At 44.4% G+C, this 22,081-nt stretch overlaps 2 protein-coding genes across 3 annotated transcripts in view; both read left to right on the top strand.

The window, feature by feature from the left end:
* Positions 1-22,081, top strand: part of GRIN3A (glutamate ionotropic receptor NMDA type subunit 3A) — a 189,750-nt gene that overhangs the window by 151,605 nt on the left and 16,064 nt on the right. The window lies entirely within an intron of this gene.
* Positions 18,488-21,832, top strand: PPP3R2 (protein phosphatase 3 regulatory subunit B, beta). Of its 2 annotated transcripts, none has more exons than XM_084796470.1 (2): positions 18,488-19,194; positions 21,011-21,550. In XM_084796470.1, the coding sequence occupies exons 1-2, from the start codon at positions 18,686-18,688 to the stop codon at positions 21,081-21,083; spliced, it is 582 nt and encodes a 193-aa protein (XP_084652596.1). In that variant the 5' UTR covers positions 18,488-18,685; the 3' UTR covers positions 21,084-21,550. The 2 variants fall into 2 exon arrangements, with proteins under 2 accessions (XP_084652596.1, XP_084652597.1); XM_084796471.1 differs by lacking the exon at positions 21,011-21,550 and adding an exon at positions 21,557-21,832 and having other exon boundaries at positions 18,500-19,194.

Below are 22,081 nucleotides of genomic sequence, written 5' to 3'. Positions count from 1 at the left end.
ATTCTATTATTCATAGAAAAACATATAGAGAGACCCTCAATTAAATTTCTTCATGGTTTGTTGATAAAAAATTGTATCTGTCTGTGTCCGAAAGCAATCATTGGTGAGATAATGTGATAGCCATAATGGGTTAGGCCAGTCAGAGGCCAATAGCGGTGCTGGGAATGAAACAACCTACCTTAAAGCAAATAGGCACATAGAGAAGGGTGAAGATTTGAACAAGGGATCGCCTTGAAATGAGGACAGGGTGGCAGCAGAGTGGATGTAGAACACACAGCCAACAACCTTCTCTTCACACATCCTGGAGGCTCTGGAAAATTACCATTTCTCCTATGAAATATTTGAAACAACAACAACAACAACAACAACAACAACAACAATAATAATAATAATAATAATAATAAAGATTCCCCATCTGTGAGGGCCCTGACAATAGTGACACCAGCTTCTCTCAACATCCTCCTGCAATGTGAATGTCTAGTATTCTGTATGGTGTAAATAGTTGAGAGCATCATCTTTAGAGGCATCCTAGATTTGAATTCCAGTTCTTCCATCTGTCAAATAGAGGGCACAATCCTTGACTTCTCTGAGCCTCCTTGTCTGTAAACTAACTGAAATTAGTGCATACTTCATAGATTATGGTAAAGCCAAGCCTATTAACGCCTCTTAAATATTGAGCAGGTGCTGGAAAAGGGTTCAGTGGTTAAGAGCAATTGCTGCTCTTCCAGAGAACCTGGGTTCAGTTCCCAGCACACACACACACACACACACACACACACACACACACACACACACACACCACAATGTCTTACAATGATCCAACTCCAATTCCAGGGGATCTGATGCTCTCTTCTGACCTCCAATGGCAGCAGACATGCATGTGGCACACAAACATACATATACATAAAATAAATCTAAAAATAAAATAAAAATACTGAGAATATATCCAAACACAATAACAAAGATTATAAATTTTTATCATAAGTGTTTCAGGGCTATATAGACTTAGCATCACCTTCAAATAAATCCAAATTAATAGTGTTAGGATTCTGCTTCAGTCTGCCTACCTGTGATGTCATTGCCTACCTGCCATGGAGGCGTGGCCCTACCCAGGGCCATATAAAAGGACAAATGCTCCTTGTGGTTCCCTCTCTCTACCCCCTCTTACTCTTCTTCTCTTACTCCTCTCTTCCTCTGTCTCTGTCTCTGTCCCTCTCTCTCTCTGGGGTACCCCCGCCCTTTCCTTCTCTTGCCATGCTCCTTTAATAAACTCCTCTATAACATAATATCTGCTGCCTGGTACCTTATTATCTCCTTATATTATTTTTATATCTTATTAAACATAATAATTGTATATAAAAATACTTCAAAAATCAAAAGCGTAAGCTATTCATAAATACATACAAAATATATCAACACTTCAACAAAAATATTTTGGTATTTTTTTATAACTGTTTATTTACTTCGGGGTGTGTGTGTGTGTGTGTGTGTGTGTGTGTGTGTGTGTGTGTGTGTGTGTGTGTCTGTGCCCTGACAGCACCACTTCTTACCTATTGAGCTATCTCAATAGCCCTTAACCAAGATTTTTAACAAGCCAGACTGGGGTAGGGAATCTTTAGAAACCTGTGGTATAGTCAGCTGGAAGTGGAAGTGTTGGGGTCGCAGCTGCTCTCCAGTCAAGGTGTGGTTGTTAAGACAACCTGGGCTCACTTCCCAGGTGGACGGAGAAGGAAGTGGAAGTGGAAAGAATGGGGGAAAGATAGTCCTCACTTCAAGTCTGACCTCACACTCCATTGAGCCACATCAATGTCGGATCCCACAAAGTCGCCAGACTCTTTCTTCTCATTCGAAAAATGTCTGCGTATGGACAATGATTTATGTGGTCACCTGGTATGAAATCATGAAAACTGCTTTTGGTTCTCCATCTCGGGCAGACGGACAGTCACATTTGGCCTCCAGTGGGAACCTTGAGCTATTCGCCTCCCACCTCTTTACAAACCCGGAGCCGTTGAGCTACAATTTCTCTGGAAGAGAAATTTATTTTTTTTTTTAAAAACAATCCAAGGTTTTATCTTCCCCCTAGAGTCATGCAGGGTGTTGCAAGTGCAGCTCTGCAGATCAGACTCTGACAACTTTCAGAGAGAGATTTTTAAATTGACCTCAGATGTGTCCCCACAGTCCTCACAGCCCAACTGTGTTCTGCCACAGTGGACCCGTTGCCGATCAGTTCTGCTGGGGAAAACATATGGCAGGGTATAAATTCCCTTCATCTTCCTTTGACTCAGCAGGAAAAAAAAATACAATTTTTTTAAGTCCCACAGTGAATTTAAGAACTGCGGGGCAACAGTCCTGTGAAACTTGTTTTTACAAAGCAGGGAAGGAGGGCAGCAGATTACAGTTTGACAGATTTGTCAAGGAGTTATTAAGATGGAAGACAAGTTCTCTCTTTGCAAGTCTCCTTTAAATAATGTTTTGAATAAATGCACCTTTTAACTAAAAGAGGCTGGGGGAAGGGGAAATAATGGTCTTGGCAGAGAGCAGAAAGCATCCTCAGGGACAGAAGGGAGCTTTAAGAAAACCACTTTGAGACAATATTGCTTAAAGAAGTCAGCATGACTCCCAAGACTGGGTAAAGTAGGACCACCATTACCATTCCCAGGCTGTAGGGAGAAAATGTGGAGAGCCATTCTCAGAACTTAGGCAAGTAAGAGAATGGGGCCTTCTAAGAAATTGGCCAATTGGTTGGGGGCATTTGATATAAACTTGGTGGAGAGCTTGCCAACATGCCCAGGTCCATAGGGTCAATCCACAAAGAAGGAGGAGGAGATGGTCACTTTGTTAGAGGTTCAGGCATCCCCCTAGCCTTACTGTAAGAGAGCTAGGGAACAAACACCATTTCTCTGTCTCCTCCTCCCTCTCTAAGACCTTATACTTCTTAGGGCAAGAAGTCCATCTATGTCGTCCCTCGAAGTCCATTCCCAGGACACAAAACAGTATGATGAAAGGCATAAATGAATCTGAAAGGGAAAAGGCCATGTAGCACATCCCTTTTTGGCAGAAACCAAAGTGATGGGGCCAGTGAGGCATCCTTGGCCTGGCCGTCTGAACGTCTACAGTGTAGACTTTCAGACTGGTCCAGGTTGCAAGATGAGAGATCCAACCTTCCTTAGTCAAGAAGGAGAGACAAGTACCAATCAAGTTGACTGGGATCACCGTGGCTCTCCTGCCACTGTGAGGAGGCAGCTCTAAACACTTGGGAAATAGACTTGGCCTACCCAGAGCTTCAGGCTGATGTTTATCTTGTTGCTGTGAGGACTTCTGGTGGAATACAAGGGTTGTAACTGAGGACTAAGGGAAACAGAGGATAGTAAGCAAAAGGCTCAAGGTTGTAGAGAAAAGACTTCTATCCTGGAATTAGGGAAAATAAGTATATTTTTTAATGCTACAAAAGGAGTTATTAAAGTCAGTGTTTTTATTTTCATCTATTTATTTCTTTTATTAATTATTAAATAGCTTTCATACAATGCATTCTGATCATGTTTTCCTTTCCCTCAGCTTCTTTTAGCTCCCCCGCCACCACCTCCTGACCCTTCCAACTCCCTGTTATCGAGCAAAGTATTCAACTAAAATCACTGCAGGTTCCTGAGCTTACTCCATCTTCCGGGTTCCCTCTTCCTGACCACCAGCCCTAACCTAGCTTTTCATCCATTCATCCTTGACCTTCCCAAGCCCTGGACGCTGTCCCCTATGGGATGGTCTTCAAGGCAGGAACAGAGCGGCAGTCTGTTAAGCTTGTTAACTGGGCAATTGTAAAAGTTGAAGTGTAAATGGCTTGTTATTTAGGAGCACTGTCTGGGTAGGTACCAAAGTAAAAATAACCGTGGTATTGAAATAGGCACATCAAAAAAGGCACATTAAGGTGTCACAAACACAAATTACTTCAGCTCTCTGAGTTGCTTCCCTCTGAAAATGGAGATGTCATTTTGTGTTTCTGGCTTGGAGGAATGAGATGATGTCCCCAAGCATCATGACACGTGGAAGGCGCTGAATGCAGGCAGCACTTACAGATTTGCCTGGATTCTGCCATGAGCCACTTATGTGACCTTTTCAAATCAGTTAACTTCTCTGACCTGGTTTCTTTGTCTTTAATAAGAGATCCATGTAGTGTGTCTGGGGGGTAGGGAGGGGGGGAAATGCAGTGGTTTCTGATGAGAACTTTTGGAGGAATGCTGTCCTAACCCAGAGAGGGTACTGAGCATGCCAGCCTCCAGTCTGGCCTTTCAGTCCATGAACCAGACTGACTCCCTAAAGACACCAAAGTGTGCATTTCTTTATGCTAATAACTTCACAAATATTAGTATTTGTTTACTGAGAAAAACAAAACAAAGGTCTAGTTTCCCCCATAGTAGATCCATTTTCCTTCTGTCAGTTTTCAGAGAGAGAAAAGAGAGAAGGGTCGGTTGATGTTATGGTTTGAATATGAAGTGTCCCTCGGGAGCTTGTGTATGTGTATGCCTGGTCTCCAGTTGGTGATACTATTCTGGAAGCTTAGTTGTTTAGGGGTTAAGATGTTTTTAAGTCTAGATAGATGTTTTAAGTTGATAATGATGAGATATGATAGATATTGATTTACATTCAGAATGTTAGATGCACCAAGACAGGAAAGATGTTCTCTTCAAGGCTGCTAAACACAAATAGCCAAAACAGTAAGAATGTAACATTTATATAATTCTCAATTGTGTCACGGTTCTTCTTGCTATAGGTAGTTTATTGTATATATGTGTTAACAATATAAATGTATATGTAAAAAATAAAAAATGTTTAATAAAAAAAGGAAAAAAGAAAATAAAGAAAAGAAATACACATTAAAATATTTAAAAGAGAAAAAGAAGACCTTGAAAAGGTGGCATTTTCTTCATTCTGGAAGAAACAAGCTACTACTTCCTGACTGCAAATGCAAGGGGAACAGCTGCCTCTGCCCCCTGCTACCATGCCTTCCCCCATCAAAATGGATTGCTTCTCTCCAACTGTGAGGCAAAATAAACCCTTTCTCCATTAAGTTGCTTCTTGTCAGGCACTTGATCACAGTGATGAAAAAAAAGAAAGCAAACAGATACAGCCAACTATACATTAAAAATCAAAGGAGATCCACAAGTTGCATCTACAAGCTTCCATGCCCGCTTCTTGTCAGCTCGCCGTTAACATATTAACAATTCAAAAGCAATGGTTATGGCAGTGGGAGTGGGTAGATTTTAGTGCAGCAGGTTTTTGCTCTTGACAGTCAGGGCACATCTCAGAATCCTTCTGCCCCTCTCATCTCTCCCCCTTCTCCTTCCAATTTAAAAATATCTGTCTGCTATTCAACCTGTTGAAAGTTAGTGAGGCAGGGAGCTAATGACCATAGATTGCTTTAAATTGAAAACTTGTGCATGTAGGGAGCCACCTTGACAGCCGAGTACGTCCTTTGTAATAGCCTAAGTAATTAGGTCTAATGTTTAAGCCAAGCAGAGGGTCAGGGAGAACCCATCCAGGTAGCACTCTCTGGAATCCTAAAGAAGCACAAATCTGTACTTGTGTCCTCTCATAATGTGCAGTTGACCTCCACATGAAGAAAGCCATCTGAGCAAAGCCTCGCCTTTATCTGGTCAGCTTCTGGAAGAATCCCAGCCATCCACTCAAGCACCCACAAGTCCATCTGTCCATCAGCACACACATGTTGAACCCTTATGTGTCAGACTCTGTGTTTTTTATATGAGAATAAGATAAGGATACATACAAGGTACCAGATATTATGTTATATGAGGTTTATTAAATGAGCATGGTCAGAGAAGGAAAAGGGGAGAGGGGTACCCCAGAGAGAGACAGACAGACAGACAGGAAGAGTAAGAAGAAAAGAGACAGAGACAGAAAGAGTGAGAGGAGAGAGAGAGACCTCGTGGAGGGTCTGAACTTTTTTAAATTTATTTATTCAGTGTACAACTCAATTGTTTTCCCATCACTTGTATCCTCCCATTCCTCCCTCCCTCCTACTTTCACCCTATTCTCTTCCCTAGGTCTAAGACCGAGAGGGACCTCCTCCTCCACTATATAGTCATAGGCTATCAAATCTCATGTTGGTAGCCTCCTTATTCTTTCTTTGAGTGCCATCAGGCCTCCCCACCAAGGGGAGATGGTCAAATATGGGGCACCAGAGTTCATGTCAGAGTCAGTCCCCACTCTCCACATAACTGTGGAGAATGTGCTGTCTATTTGGGTAGATCAGAGTAGGGGTTCGATGTTTACTACTTGTATTGTCCTTGGTTAGTGCAATAGTTTGAGCAGACCCTCCTGGGCCCCAATCCACCGTCAGAGTATTCTTGTTTTAGGTTTCTAGGACCCTCTGAGTCCTTCTATTTCCCCATCCCCTATATTTCTTTTACCTAGAGTCCCAGTAGGATGTCCTCACATCTATCCCAATCTCCTGGTAAGTGAAGACTTTCATGGGATATGCCTTTTGGCCTAGTGCTCAATTATGAGTATATACTATGTGAGTCTTTCTGCTTCTGGGTTAACTCACTCAGTATGACCATTTCTAGTTCCAGCCATTTGTCCACAAATTTCGGGAATTCCTTGTTTTTAATAGCTGAGTAGTATTCCACAGTGTAAATGTACCACAGTTTCTTTATCCATTCTTCAACTGAGGGACACTTAGGCTGTTTCCAGGTTCTGGCTATTATGAATAAGGCTGCTATGAACATGCTTGAGCATATGTCCTTGTTGTGTGGTGGAGCATTTTTTAGGTATATTCCAAGGAGTGGAATAGTTAGGTCTTGAGGAAGCCCTATTCCCAGTTTTCTAAGAAAGTGCCAGATAGATTTCCAAAGTGGTTGTAGAAATTTGCATTCCCATCAGCAATAAAGGAGTGTTCCTCTTTCTCCATATCCTCCCCAGCCTGTGGTGTCACTTGAATTTTTGATCTTAGCCATTCTGATGGGAGTAAGGGGTCTATACTTTTACATGGCCCTGGGCAGGGCCACGCCCCATGCCAGGCAAACAATGACATCACAGGTAGGCCGACTAAAGCAGAATCCTAACATTCTGGGTGCAGCCAGTATGGAAACAGAAATGAATACAGATCTCATAGCCATGGGGTGGGAAGGCATGAAAAAAGTCCCTACTCTACATGGCCACACGAGCAGAGCAAAGACACATGGGAATAGTGACAAAAATAAGGTCATGACTCACAGAGTATTAAGAACCAAAGCTGGCTTCTCAAAGGGGGTAATACCTACAGGGATAAAAAACTACCAAGGCAGGGTAGAAGGGAGACATTGGAGGCCCAAAATAATAAGTACTGCAAAGTTTACCTGCCCCTGAAGTCTTCAGCCAATGAGGGGTGTCTCAGGGATTCTAAAATCCCCAGACCACATGCTAGAAGGACGCAGCTAAACTCACAGCAAATTACAGGTCTTAAACTTTTCCTGTATCCTGCTTTGTGGATTCCTTGTTACTTCCTCGGGGCAGGAATGTCGCTCTGGGTCTCATGCAGAGCATTGTCTGGGATAACAAAGAATTTCAACTCTAAAAGGGAATATGTCAGGGTAGACTCCCTGCTCACCGCTGTGTGCTTATGTAAGCCAGGCAGCTTACACGACTTCAGATCTGGGGAGCCATCAAGACTGGCGGATGGTAACAGCACTTGCTGCTGTTTGAGCTGAGTGTTTTGGCACCAGATGTGTAAACTAAGGATATGACTGCTCCAGGGTAGGTTGAGGGGAAGGTTTTTATTGTCACTATGCGGAAGGATATAGCCAGATCCATCTGAAAGAGTCCAGAAGAGGCAGAGAAAGTGGTAAGCTGAACATGGCCAGCAGATCGTACCAGGCTGTGAGAGGAGAGCGAGGAGCAAGCAAGGGGAGTCCAAGAGAGGAAGCACATGACTGAATGGCAGGGTGACACGGGATGAGAAGCTGGGGGCGAGGAGGAAGCCCATGACCTGGAGGAGTTTAGGGTGGGGCCCGACAAGAGCCCAAAGTGGTTGCAATACTGAGCGAGCCTGGAGGCCAGCATGCACTTTGGTGTGCTAACTGGCACTGCAGGTGGCCATTTGTCCCTAACAGCTGCCAAGCCTGATGACTCCACTGTGGAGGGAAAGAACAGACTCCCATGGGTTGTCCTTTGACCTCCACACGTATGCTTTGGCATGAGTGCATTCCACGTGCACCACAGATAGATGAATAAATCGATGCAATTAAATAAAGCCACTGAAAAAGTAAGACTCAGACCTCGCCGCTCAAAGCCAAGGATGTAACAGGGCCTGCCTCGAAGTGTGAGGTCTACTTAATGAAACTGTGGAAATGTCTGGCCTAGCCAGGGCTCTTATTCTCCTGAGTAAAATCTACACTCAGGCCTAGCATGGTGGTATTATAGGCCTGGAAGTAGGAAGCAGAAACTAAGTCTGTGCACCATGAGTTTGAAGCTAGTCGAGGATACACAGAAACAGACTGTTTACAAGTAAAAAACAAAAATTAAAAAAAATAGAAAAAAAAACAAAAACCAAAAAATAGTAAAATTGAAAAAAAATAAATTTCAGTATGTGCAAAGAAGAAAATAGCTTGGTAAATAACAGACTAGATCCCATAAGGCATTGCATTTGTCTTATCCTAACTCTAGGAGTCATTTGCACACACTTCCAAATACGGAGGAGCACCTGTCACAAATGTCTTAACAATTCCAGGGCTGACTGCTCATTGCTTCCATGTGAAACTGAAGGCTTTTCCTGGCAGGGAGAAGAAATCCCTGGCTCTGAAACGTCCTCCCTGGCTGTGTGCTGACTGCACTAGCTTTTATACTACGGTGCTTCCATTTGTTTCCCTTCCTTCTGATTCCGCATGCAGGTTTCCGAGGGACGTCAGGAAGAAAGGTTATACAGCCGTCGGGTAGCACTTGAAACGCTTAGAAACACAGTAACAGCTATTGTGTACACTGTGCTGGGGAAGAGGCCCCGGCCCACAATTCAGGTCTTTCCTCCCCATGAGCTGAATGTCAGCGCTGCTTGCCTGTTGTTTCCTAGTTAGTGTAGTTGGGAGTCTGGTACGAACAAAGGCAATCCAGCAGATGCCCCCCTCGCCCGCAGTAACGAGCAAATAAACAGATCTTGTGGAATAAGGGTCTCTCCTCTTCTTCTTTCCAGAAAGGCTCAGGCATAAATTACAACCAAGACCACATACTGCTAGTAGTTCCTGCTTTTCTCCTAAATTCCTCCAACTAATGAATATTTATGAAATGTCATTTACTATGCAGCACTGTTCTGAAGGTCTGAACAGTGCTCAAACTGATTAGAGCTGTTGTGGGAGACAGGCTTCCTTCCACTTTTTCAGATTTCCATGCACTGAAGCCTGTGGGGCATCTCATGAATTAGGACTCCTCCCACATCTACTTTCTGTACCAGTCCTGGCCTCCAGGCTCTAGAGAGTTCCTGCTTGAAGAAAACAAAGCCTGGAGATGGAGAACGAGCGCCATCTAGTGGCTCTGAAGTGAGGTGTTACAAAATATCGGAAAGGCCATGCTTTTCGCCTCATAAACGCATGAACTTCACAGACTAGCGACAAACAGCTTGTTAAGATCCTAAGGGCACTTCTTCCCCATGTGAGCAGTGGGAGTGAGTGGAGTTTGGGGAGATATATAGACAAGATATATAGATAGACAAGAAAACAGCATCTTGGGGGAGCCCCGGAGTTCTGAACAGGTCTGTCTCCCTGCGACATCTAAGCACAGAGCTGTCATCCAAGGAAGCCAGTGCGCTCCCACCCACAGCTTCACCATTACTTCCTTTCCAGACAATTGGAATTCGGATCTAGAGCTATGGGGTGTACTGTTTTCTCCAAAGGGATGTTGCATTCCTGAGGGCTTAACCACAGTACCTCAAAATGAGATCTGATTTGCACATAGCATACAAATCTATGTGTGAAACATACCTTAATATTTAGTACACATAGTAAGATGGGCTCCAAACACAATATGACTGATATTCTTATTGGAAGACAATCACCACGTGAAATCGAGCTCACAGGGAGAATGGGATGGGATGAAGGCGAGACGTGGTTTAAGGAGCTGCAAGCCAAGTTCACTTGTCAGCTTTCCTTTACTGCAACAAAACACCTGAAATGATCATCTTGTTAAAGAAATGCTTTACTTGAACTTACAGTTTGGAAGGTTTTGTCCATTGTAATCTCTGTTGCTTTGGGGTCCGGGGTAAGGTGGCACATTATGACTGGGAACTTGTCTGCTTACTTCATGCTGGGACCCAAGTAGCATAAAGACTCTGTGATCTCACTGTCCCCTTTAAAAGCCCAGTCCCCAGTGAGCAGAAGACCTGCCACTGGCATCTACCTCTGGAAGTTTCTACAGTGTCTCAGTAGTGGGGCCTCTGGAGTACAGTTAAGATCTGCTGAAAACCAAGTAATGGTGCCAAGGACTGCTGAGCCACCAGGGACGAGGAGGGGGCAGAGAAGACTGGCCCCCTCTACGGGTTTCAGAGGGACTATGATCCTGCCAGCTTCTTTACTTACAACTCCAGCTCCAATACAGAAAGTCAACCCCCCTGAAGGCACCTAGTTAGCATCCAGTTTCCCACATCTGTAGCTGTGACACTTGTCTACCGTGTGTCTAGCAGGGTCAAAGATTTCTTGCTAATAATAATAATAATAATAATAATAATAATAATAATAATAATAATAATCTGCCTCTGTTTATTACTAGGAAAAGAACACTGTACTCCTTTGATGGTATCTTTTGGGGTTTTTTTCTTCTCTTTCAATTTTTTATGTCTCTCTCATGCTTTAATTCACTTAGGAGTCCACACTCTTTGTGAACAGTACTCTGTATGTTGAAACATTATTGATGTGCTCATAGAAATAGCTAAATAAGCACCGCCTTTTCTTCAGTGCCTGGGGCATGGTCAAGCCTCATTCCACCCCACCCAATATGATGGCTGCCCCTTGACTTCCCTGCTCTAGCTCCATGGGTCTTCTTTCGGTCCCTGCTACCTGTTTGGTCCCCTTGCTCCAGTGCCGTTGCATGTGAGGTTCCTTCTGTTTAGAATGTCCACCTCTTCCAATCTCTTCCAACCTCTTCTGCTCCTTGAGGCTTCAGCTCTAGCATCACTTTTCCAACAAAAGTTTCCTGTTAAATGAACTCTTGGGTACCAAGTGTCTCTCACCTGCAATGCATAGTATAGAGGCTCCTTTATATCTCAGAATGTGATAGTTTTCTTAATATCCATCTCCCACACCTGCTTTAGGCAGCTGTTGGGTTCCTCTTACCCACTAGCTGCTCAGAAAATGCTTGCATCTACAGAAATGCATTTATATTCAGCTCATCATTGGTTTTCTAAGGAGCGAGCCTATGAGAATACTCAGGCAAGTCTACAGTAGGCAAAAAGCCATCACTTCTACCAATTCTATGCTATGCACTGAGCCTGGTCTTTGTGTCCTATCTTAGTTAATCTTGGGAAAAGTGTATGAGTTAGCAGTCATCATCTCATTTTCCAAATGAACAGTGACTCAGATAATTAATTCTGCTGGAGGTCACAGAATTGTTAAATAGCAAAACTTTAATTTAAAACTGAACAAGTCAAAACTTATATTAAAGCTATACCAGAATGACAAAAGAAAGTCAAGCATGTGATTTCTAATCCTCTTGAATATGCATGATAATCATAAAAGACTGAGTAAATAATGTTACAGCCTTAAATCATGCTCACTAAACTAGATTTCTTGGTGGCAGAACTCAGTTACCCAGGGGACTGTGCCATCTTCCCTACAGTAAGCCCAGTATGTGGCACAAGATCAGTATGCAGGATGTGTTCAGTATAGTCTGTTGAACGGGGTTAAGCTTGAAGTAACATTCCTGACATTCAAATAAAAATAAAAGGTACATAGTTCCAGAGGACCAGGACCCATTCCCAGCACCTATTCTGCAATAAAAAGAAAGAAGGAGGGGGGAGAAAGGAAGGAAGGAAGGAAAGAAGGAAGGAAGGAAGGAAGGAAGGAAGGAAGGAAGGAAGGAAAATAAATTTTTAATTTAAAAGTATAATAAAGAGACCACATAGACAAATATGGAGTGCCAGTGGAGTCCTACGGCTGTTTTACATGTGTTTTAAATGCTTTCACTTTGGGTGGTGTCTTCTGTATGCCAGTGCACCTACAATAACGTGATGATGGCTTCATTCCTTCCTTCCTGCTTCCCTGATGAGAGCCTACTACTCAGGAACAGTGAGCTCAGGGCCTAAGCTACACCTTAAGCTGCAGTTCCTCACACTACGATGTGTTATCAAGATAGTTACAGGTTAAGTGCTGTGTTATCAAGATAGTTAAGGTTAAGCGTGGCTCCAGGTAGCACCAAAGTAGCACTTCCGGGAGAGGCTCAGGACTGCCTGCTCAGCTTCGAGGAACCTGCTAGCAGGTGTCATCTTGCTCAGAAGCTGGAGAAGGGAGTGGAAGACAAACTGTGTGACTCATCACTTCCAACTTCCTTGTCAGTTATTTGTGCGTGTGACTGTCTCGTGGCTCTTAATCCGAAAATCCTTAAGGAGAAACAAAACCAGGGAGAAATGCCTTGCTAAAACAAAAGTGCCACTGGGCTTCCGGTTGCTTCCAAATAAATCAACCAACCCTTTTAATTTACTACAGGCCACCCACTCCACACTGATACACAGAACAAGTAATAAACGGTGCTTTTCATGGAAATGGCTAAGAATAATGAGTAGCTAGAGAAAACGGAAGCACGGGCTGGTATCCCATTACAATGCCAACTACCAAGGTTATGAAATGTAGAGCAATAGGGAACTCAACCTCACATGGCTGCCTCCTCTCTCTCTCTCTCTCTCTCTCTCTCTCTCTCTCTCTCTCTCTCTCTCTCTCTCTCTCTGAGAATTCTCTACAATGCAGGGAGCAAAAGGAACCTTTCTCTACTTGGGAGCATTAAAATGAGGTGATACCATCTCCCCAATAATGTCTGTCCAACCAGTAAGTCAGCTAATTCCTGTGACTGCATTTCTCCCCATTCAGCATTTCTTTGTATGCCGTCTACTCTGCCTGTCACAGAAATGACCTGCGAGTAGGTGTGTGCATGTGGCCGAGGGCTCAGGTGGGCCCATGTGTGTACATGGATGGAGGCTAGAAGTCAACCTTGGCTTTTGTTTCTCAGACATCATCTACCTTGGTTTTTTGACACAGAGTCTATTGCTGGCCTGGAGCTTACCTGGTAGGTTAGGCTGGCTGCCAAGCAAGCCACAGGAATCCTCTTGTCTCTGCCTTCCTGACTCTGGGATTACAAGCACATACCACTTCTGTCTCTTAGTAACACACACACACACAGAGTGCGGCTCAATAGTGGCTTCTTCATAGCAGTAAACATCAAAAAATAAGTTATGCAGGAAGAGGCTGTAAGGAATATGTGAGTGCCTGGTGACCACCCCTGAGGTCCACACACCTGCAACGAGGAGTCCTCAGAGGCCAAGCAGCAGAGCAGAGGCTAGTGACGGAAAGTCCTTAAGAGTGGTGCTCAGTAGCAGAACCCAGCCAGCGTCAAGAAGTCCATCTGGCCTCCCTCTTTCTTTCTTTTTTTTTTTTCCTTCTCTTTTTCAACTTAATCTAGTCCGCAGCCAGCTTTTAGTGAAATATAATCATTTTTAACAAAATGAAGCTGTCTTGGCTCCTTAGGTCTGTCTTGCCTGGCAGAGGTATTGGCAGAGTCAGGCCTGGAATGTTGACTGAGTCTAGGAGACATGCCCAAAGACTGGGTGATAAGAGACAGTTTTTCTTTTGCCACTGTTAGTGGCTGAAAGTGCACAAAACGCCATGCTCAAGGCAGCTTATAAAAGAACACCCTGAACAACTTCAGAGGGTTAGAGTTGGTGATTATGAGCAAAGGCACGGCAGGCAGCAGAGCCAGCGAGAGCTCACATCTTGATCCACAAGTGGGAGACAGAGAGCAGACTGGGAATGGCAGGAGCCATTTGAAACCTCAAGCCTGCCTCTAGGGGCACCACTTCCCACAAGGCCACACTTCCTAATGGGGACCAAGAATTCCAACCATATGAGCCTATGGGAGCCAGACCAAGTGTTCAAACATTTGGACTTTGGGAGGTCGTTTTCACTCGGGACACCACACTTGTCCAGGTCCCTCTGGGAGGACCAAGTCTGATCTCTCTCATCAGGCAATGTGACAGCCTGCCCCCTTTAGTCAAGTGAGAGGACACAGGTGAATCTTGGCGAAGCTGATATCTTCCTCTGCCTCACCTACATTTGAAACTCCCTTTCTCCGGGACCAGAACTGATTACGGAATAGCTTTTTTCCCTGGGTTCTCCTTCCTTCCAGGACTGCCTTCCCACCCCGCCGCAACTCTGCCCAACACCCAACTCCCGACTCCTGCTGAATACAGAAGAAGGCTTAGGTAGGAGGAGCCGGCCCACGTGGCCACTTTCTGAGAGGCAGGCTACTAGCTCCAGCTGCAGCTCACCTACCCTCCAGTCCCTGTCGCCGCGCCCCTCCCCCTTCTTAACCTTACCCCTGTGCCTTGGCCACCAGATCTGCACTCTTTCCTAAGCCCCACTCAAAACTCCCTTTAATGATCTATGGCATAAGATCTGAGAGTAGAGCAAGTAGAATGCCCATGGGGCTGGCCCATTGGCTGGGGTCTCAAGGACGCTGGTCTGCAATTCTGTTAGAGGTCTGTCCACTGATGTGGTTCATCTGCTGTGAGTCCAGCCTTCTTCGTGGCCTGGAGCTTTCTGCACAGCCTGGCAAAGGTTTGTGCTCCCCCCAATTCTGGTGCTGAACTCAGAGGTTGTTCTCACTATTGCTCTGTGGCCTACACCAGAAGAATGTCCAGGTTATCCAGTGAAGCCTGTGTAGGAGGTATAGCATCTGTTACCGCTCTCTTCTAACAGAAGCCAGATACTCTCACTTTAAGATGTTGCCTATAGTCTGGCATGGTGGCACACACCTTTAATCCCAGCACTCAGGAGGCAGAAGCAGGCAGATCTCTGTGAGTTCGAGGCTAGCCTGGTCTACAAAGTGAGTCCAGGGCAGCCAGGGCTCCGTATAACAGAGAAACCCTGTCTAGAAAAACAAAAAAGATGTTGCCTATAGTAGTAGAGTATATAAAATGAAATTAATTAATAATGATTGCAACAATCATAGTAGCCAGTCCCAGCCCTGGGTCACAAGAAGCTGTACAAAGTACTTTCAGCCCAATTGTCTTTTCCTCTTTCTTTCTTTCTTTCTTTCTTTCTTCCTTGCTTTTTTTTTTTTTTCTAAGACAGGGTTTCTCTGTGTAACAAGAGCCTTAGCTGTCCTGGAACTCTCTTAGTAGACCAACCTGGCCTTGAACTCACAGAGATCAGCCCACTTCTGCCTCCTGAGTGCTAGAATTAAAGGCATGTGCCACCTTGGCCGGCTCCAATTTTCCTTTTTTTAAAATAATTTATTTATTCTTTTGTTTTTATTTTATGTTCATTGGTGTTTTGCCTGCATGTATATCTGTATGAGGGTGTCAGATTTTCTGGAACTGGAGTTACAGACAGTTGTAAGCTGCCTTGTGAGTGCTGGGAATTGAACTCAGGTCCTCTGGAAGAGCAATCAGAGCTCTTAGCCACTGAGCCATCTCTCCAACCCTCCAATTTTCTTTTCACAGGAGAAAATTGATATCAAATCCCTTTAGGTCTTGTGTATCCCCACCCCTACCCTCAAGAACCTAGAAGAAGGTTGGTGCTCTAAGAAGGGCCTTAAGTAGAGTGATGGGAGAGCAGCATTTATAAATAAGCACTGATTTCAGCGTCTTACATTATAATGTAAGGGGATCTCTGTTCATTCCCTTCCTGAGACGACCACACTATATAGCCCACAATGAGTTTGAACTCCTGATCCTCCTGCCTCCATCTCCCAAGTGCAGAGATTATAGATACGTGGAGCCTTGACAGCTTGGTGATTCCCTTTAACAACACAAATTCAATACCCTGTTAATTTGTCTGGGCTACTGGAAAACAAGCACATAAGGCAAAAGACATCTCCAGTAAAATATCACAACTTAGGTTGGTAAAGGGTGTTTTTGTTTTTTTACTTTTGTTTTTTTTTTTGTTTTTTTTAAGCCAGTGGTTCAACTGTTAGTGCATGCACAGCTCTACTTGCAGATGGCAGGAATTTGATTTCCAGCACCCACTCGGGTGACTCGCCATCATCTGTAACTCCAGCTCCAGGGGATCTGATGCCCTCTTTCCACCTCCACAGGCATCTTCATTCACACACACATACCTACACACAGACATGCACACTATTAAAAATAAAAGTAAGCCTCTCTTTAAAAAAAAAAAAAAACGCTTAGTTACTTGTCTATTGATTGTCATGATGATAAACGCCATGACAAAAGCAACGTATAGAAGGAAGGTCTTATTTGGGGGCTTTTGTTTTCAGAAGAATAAGAGTCCACACCCACCACCACCATAGTCGATGTTTTGATTTCTTTAAAATCTCAGTTATGTTCTGTAAATACGTTTTGTTTCTATCCCATCTGTGGGCTATGGGGCTGCTTTTAGTTTGTCATGTGGGCTTGGAAAGGGGTGTGATCTTTGCCAGTTCCAGAGAGTTTAATTCTGAAGACTCTGAAAGGGTGTAAAAGCCAGAGTCAGAGGAGGAAGAAGGCTGCTGCTGGCTCATCCTGCTGCTGCATTTGCTGGTTGCTGGTTGCTGGTTAGCTGGACTGCTGGATACCCTGACTACAAAGATTGGACTTGCCCTTCTAACCTTCCTTACCTCCTACCTAGTGTTGTGGGGTTGGAAGAGAGGTAAAATTATAAGAAACTGCCCAGTAAAGTAGGTAAAATTTTGGCCTACATATCACAGTGGAGTGGCACATCAGCAGGCAGCTACAGAGCCAAGAGATGGATACTAAAACCTGAAAGCTGAGCACCAAACATGAAGTAGAGAGCAAAGTGGGAATGGCACAAATTTTGTAATCTAAAACCCTTTGCCCAGTGACGAACTTCCTCTAGCAAGGCCACACCTCCTAATCCTCCCTAAACAATGCCCCACCAATGAGGGCCCACATACTCAAAAGCCAAAGCCTATGGTGATGGGGGTGGAGGGGAAACCTTCTTATTCAAGCCGCCACAATTATCTTTTTTTTTTTTTCAGAGAAAACTGTAAATGGCCAAACTTAATGGTAAAATGTCCAGTGGTTCAGTTGCACCAATTTAACATGGTGACCCTTCCAGCTGATCTTCGTTTGAACTAAAGAACACAGACATGATGTGTACATGTGTGTGTGTGTGTTTGTGTGTATGTGTGTGTGTGTGGTTTTGTTGTTGTTGTTATTTTGTTTTGTTTTTGTTGGTGGTGGTTTGGTTTGGTTGGGGTTTTTTTTTGTGTTTTTTTTTTGTTTTGTTTTGTTTTGTTTTGTTTTTGGAAGCCTGAAGTTCCCCCAAGTCCCTTTCGAACTGTACTGTTCTTGGACCGCATGTGGGTTTTTTTTGTTTGTTTGTTTGTTTTGTTTTGTTTTTTATATACACTAAGAGAATTGGAGTTGCTACTCTAAAGAAAAGAAAGATGAATTTTGGCTGAAAGAACAAACTTAGTGGAAGCCAGAAAGCAGGCCATGGAAGCAGGCACTCTCAGAATGGATAGGCCTCCTTCCTGGGACACGGCAGACTACCTCTAACATGCTCTGTGGGACAGCTAGCTCCAGGCACCAGCCCACAAACATGGAGATGAAGCGGGAAGCAGAAGAGGCTGTGGCAACAGTGATTTTTTTTTAAGTGCTCTGAGTTAAGTTTTTGTGTTTCTCAAGGGTGTGTTGGTGTCAGTACACCTGAGTAAGAAATGCTGTTTTCTTAACAATCTTCTGAACCTCGGGTCCTAGAAAAGATCCAGAAGGATACCAGCCAGTCTGGCCGCTCCCGGGGAGAATTATGGGCGACACACCTAATACCAATGCTTGGACTACCATTTTATCTGGCAGTTACATCAGGCCTGCAAAGGAAGCAGCAGTCTGATGCCGCCTTCACTCAGTTGTTTAACATACGTAGTAATGTGTCTATTGTCTGTCAAGTTGTGTACTCTTTGCTGGAGATAACACCGTGAATTATCCAAATGTGTCTCTTACTCTTTTGGAGCTCACATTTCTTGGGAAAGAGGGATGAAAGAGAAAATAATTACCAGGAGACATAGAAATTATAAGGGGACCCGCGTTAGATACAGGGTAGCCCTGCTGCAGCTCGCGAGCTCGCTTCTGCTCTCTCTCTCTCTCTCTCTCTCTCTCTCTCTCTCTCTCTCTCCCCTTCTCCCTCCCTCCCTCCCTCCCTCCCTCCCTCCCTCTCTCCTCCCTCCCTCCCTCCCTCCCTCCCTCCCTCCCTCCCTCCCTCTCTCTCTCTCTCTCTCTCTCTCTCTCTCTCTCTCTCTCTCTCTCTCTCTCTCTCTCTCTCTCTCCCCCTCTCTCCTGGGTAGCCCCAGTTTATCCTCCAGGCCCTTCCAGCCTCTATTTCCTTCCTTGCTGTCCTGAATCTCTCCTTCCCTGCTGCCTACCTCTGGTTCCCACGCGCTGTCGCGAGCTGCACAAGCCAACGGCAGCACTTTCTGCGCTGCCGCCCACTCCCTCCCTCCACTGTCTTTGCCAGCCAAACCCTACTGCCCCCCCACCACCACCACCATGGGAAATGAGGCCAGCTACCATCCTGAGATGTGCAACGACTTTGACCACGATGAGATCAAAAGGCTGGTCAAAAGCTTCAAGAAGATGGACGTGGACAAATCGGGCTCCCTGAGCGTGGAAGAGTTCATGTCGCTGCCTGAGCTGCAGCAGAACCCACTGGTGGGCCGAGTGATCGACATCTTCGACACAGACGGCAATGGGGAAGTAGATTTCCTCGAGTTTATCAAGGGCACCTCCCAGTTCAGCGTCAAAGGCAATGAAGAGAAGAAGCTAAGGTTCGCCTTCAGAATCTACGACATCGACAATGATGGTTACATCTCCAACGGGGAGCTCTTCCATGTGCTGAAGATGATGGTAGGGAACAACCTCATGGACTGGCAGCTGCAGCAGCTGGTGGACAAAACCATCTTGGTCGTGGATAAGGACGGCGATGGCCGGATATCCTTCGAAGAGTTCAGTGATGTGGTCAGAAACATGGACATCCACAAGAAATTGGTTGTGTCTGTGTGAGTTCTGTGTGGGTGTTTTGCTTTGTTTTGTTTTGTTTTGTTTTTTGTTTTGTTTTGTTCAAGGGGTCTGCTCAACAAGAACATCCAAAATATCCTGCTACTATCTCTCTGACTAACCCTAACCTCTATCATCCATGCTGTATGACTGATGCTGCTCGCAATGACTCCAAAGAAGGGAGCAGGGATGGAAATCAGAAACTGAAATAATTCTCAGGAGTGCCTTTTTCTTTGTTTTAGAGAACACAGTCAAGAAAGCTAAAAGCTTAAAATTAATAAAATGTCTATCTTTGCTTTTCAAGGTTATGTATATGGGAGAAGACCACAACTCTCATGGAGCCTTTCACTTACTGGTGGCATTCCAACTTTTAACGGGTTGCTACTTTCCCGTTGTCACAACTAGCAAAAATACATTTATCTTTGCTTTAACATCTTTTAATCACTCTCTGTGCACAAGCACCTCCATAGCAGGATGTACCTCGACTCTCTATGATGCACCCAGAAAACCCTGAGCATGTTTGAGGGATAGACGTCTGAATGAGGGCACTGTATCTCCCCCATGCTTCAGCCTACCAGTAGCGCCAGAGCCCATGTAAGAACAGCTAACCCTGGACGGAACACCCAGCCCACCAGGCTCAATGAAGCAGGTTTTCAGCATTTTAAGTTCAGAAAAGGCAGAGTTTTGGTCAGGTAGGGCAAACGCTTCCCCAAAAAGAGCCCCTCCTCACACACCCAGTTGGAGAAAATGGGAGAGTCAGTTCTTCCACGGGGCAGCGTCAATAGATTCAGGCTGAGGTGGCCTTTCCCAGGAAGCTGATATGCTATGGTTCAGAATGGTGAGAAATGCAAAGATTTGCAAGCACAGTGAAAGCTGGGAACACCAGATTGGTTTGATTTTGAGGATGAGATCTTGTCCCTAGCAGAGAAGCCAAGAACTATCATATCCCAGAAAGGTTTCCCCCTCTATAACATCCAACTCAGAGTTCCTTGTGCCAGAATAGCAAGGCTAGTATCCCAGGATGTGCTGGATATTGTCGTGTAGTGTATAGATATAGTAACGGATGTTACACAACTCTCTCGGCAATTCACATAGATCCTGTTGATGGCCTGAAGTCAGCAATGGTAGACAGGACATGGAGGAAAGGAATAAACTTGTTTTGGGAGTCTGTTTTACACTTCTGTTTGTCCGATAAATGTCATTAGCTCTCTGAAGCCCCATAAACTACTGTCAAGTCATAGAGAACAAGGATAGAGGCAACCCAGGCCCCGACACCTGCCACTTCACAAATTGGTCTCCATAAGGAGCTCCCTGAGACTCAAAATACTGCAACAATGAAATAAACCCATACTATCCTTGCTCAGTTCAGAGACACCACTTGACCATTTCTCGTTTATTATGTTTTAAAGAAGTTGCCAGTGAGTCTTGGGGAGTGGGAATCCACAGATTTCCTTACTGGCAAGGTGCCCATCTACCCCGAGGCACACTGCAACACTTTTTAAACTTGGAAACCACAGGAAAAGGAATCTCGGACTCTAGAACTCCTTTTCCATCATGAAGCATCTACATGGATGGTGCAAATAATTCCATCCCAGTAACAGTAGAGCCAACATCATTTCACAATAGTCAAGACAGGTTGAGACCCAGACACCACAGGTGTGGGTTCAGATAGAACCATACTGCAGTATAACCATAGCCACCTATTAGTCGGGTGAATATGAGCAACTTAGCCTGTGGGAATTCTGGGGATTCAAAGAGATGAAATATGTAAAGCATTCACTCTACTAACTTCCTTCCCTTTGTCTCTATCCCTGTCAGTAAGATAAGTGTGGAAACAGCACTGGGATCCCTTGCACCCTCACTTTGTGACATCTTGCCACAACTACTCTAAAATTAAGTGGACATCTGTGTAATCCTAGCCCAGAAGGGAGACGATAGGAACAGACACCAAGGCCCTGCTCAGCACGCGTGCACGGTGCACACCACAGACTTCACAACTTGAGACATCTAGAACGCTTCATCCTAGCCTGACTTACCTGTCTCTGAGGAGAACTTTTAGTGAGAAGGGTAAACCAAAGCCAAGAAGATCTCCTGAGGACAGACATTATAGCTCTGGACATGCACACTTTCAAATAGGAAAAAAAAAAAACTGAAATAATGACCAAAGATCTGAAGTACAAGGACACTCCTGGATTAAGTTAATTGCACAGCCAATCTACATATCACAGCTACACAAAGCTTTGCAGCACTAATCTTGCACTCAGTACTTGTTTCTGGTTTTTAGAATAGAAAATATCTGGCTAGATAGTTGGGAAAATGGATCATATTTACTTCCAAGTTAGAATGCTTTTTTTTTTCTTTCAGTTAACTGCCAATTTCTCAAAAACCGGTAGTTCTATACAACTTTTTGGAGTGACAATAAGCATTGATGTGGATGGGGTAATCAGCTCCTAACTCCTGCCATAACTTGTGTCACACCACTTGACCAGCGCTGAGGTGGTGCCTTCCTCCCAGCCTTACAAATGACACAGAGACAGTCTTGTCCATGGACATGAGGCTGGTAAGAAGAAAGGAAAGATTCAAGACCACAAAGACCGAGCTTCCTTTCTGTCATATTAAATTCCTCTTATTTTTATGCTTCCTACATTTACTTGTCTCAAATTATTCTTAATAATCCTCTTCATGTGACCTGGTCAATCCAATTTTCACAAGAGGAGAAACCGAGAACTAACAAACGAACTGCTTGTCAAGGAGGAAGGGGCCCAGACCTCTTCAGTTTCATGCATTGCAAAGAAACAGATATATTTAAAAAGTGTGTGTGTGTGTGTGTGTGTGTGTGTGTGTGTGTGTGTGTGTCTATGTGTGTCTGTGTACAGGCAATATGCATGA

This window comes from Acomys minous, assembly GCF_964271855.1.
Source record: "Acomys minous genome assembly, chromosome: 1".
Lineage (NCBI taxonomy): Eukaryota > Metazoa > Chordata > Mammalia > Rodentia > Muridae > Acomys > Acomys minous.
The sequence above is the reverse complement of the archived record's forward strand: the minus strand, read 5'-3'. Positions and strand labels throughout refer to the sequence as shown.

Bases quoted from the DNA above. Each gene is read 5' to 3' on its own strand.
- PPP3R2 (XM_084796470.1), top strand. From the start codon at position 18,686: ATGGGAAATGAGGCCAGCTACCATCCTGAGATGTGCAACGACTTTGAC. The intron at 19,195-21,010 runs GTGAGTTCTGTG...TATCCCTGTCAG, and splicing joins AAGAAATTGGTTGTGTCTGT to TAAGATAAGTGTGGAAACAG.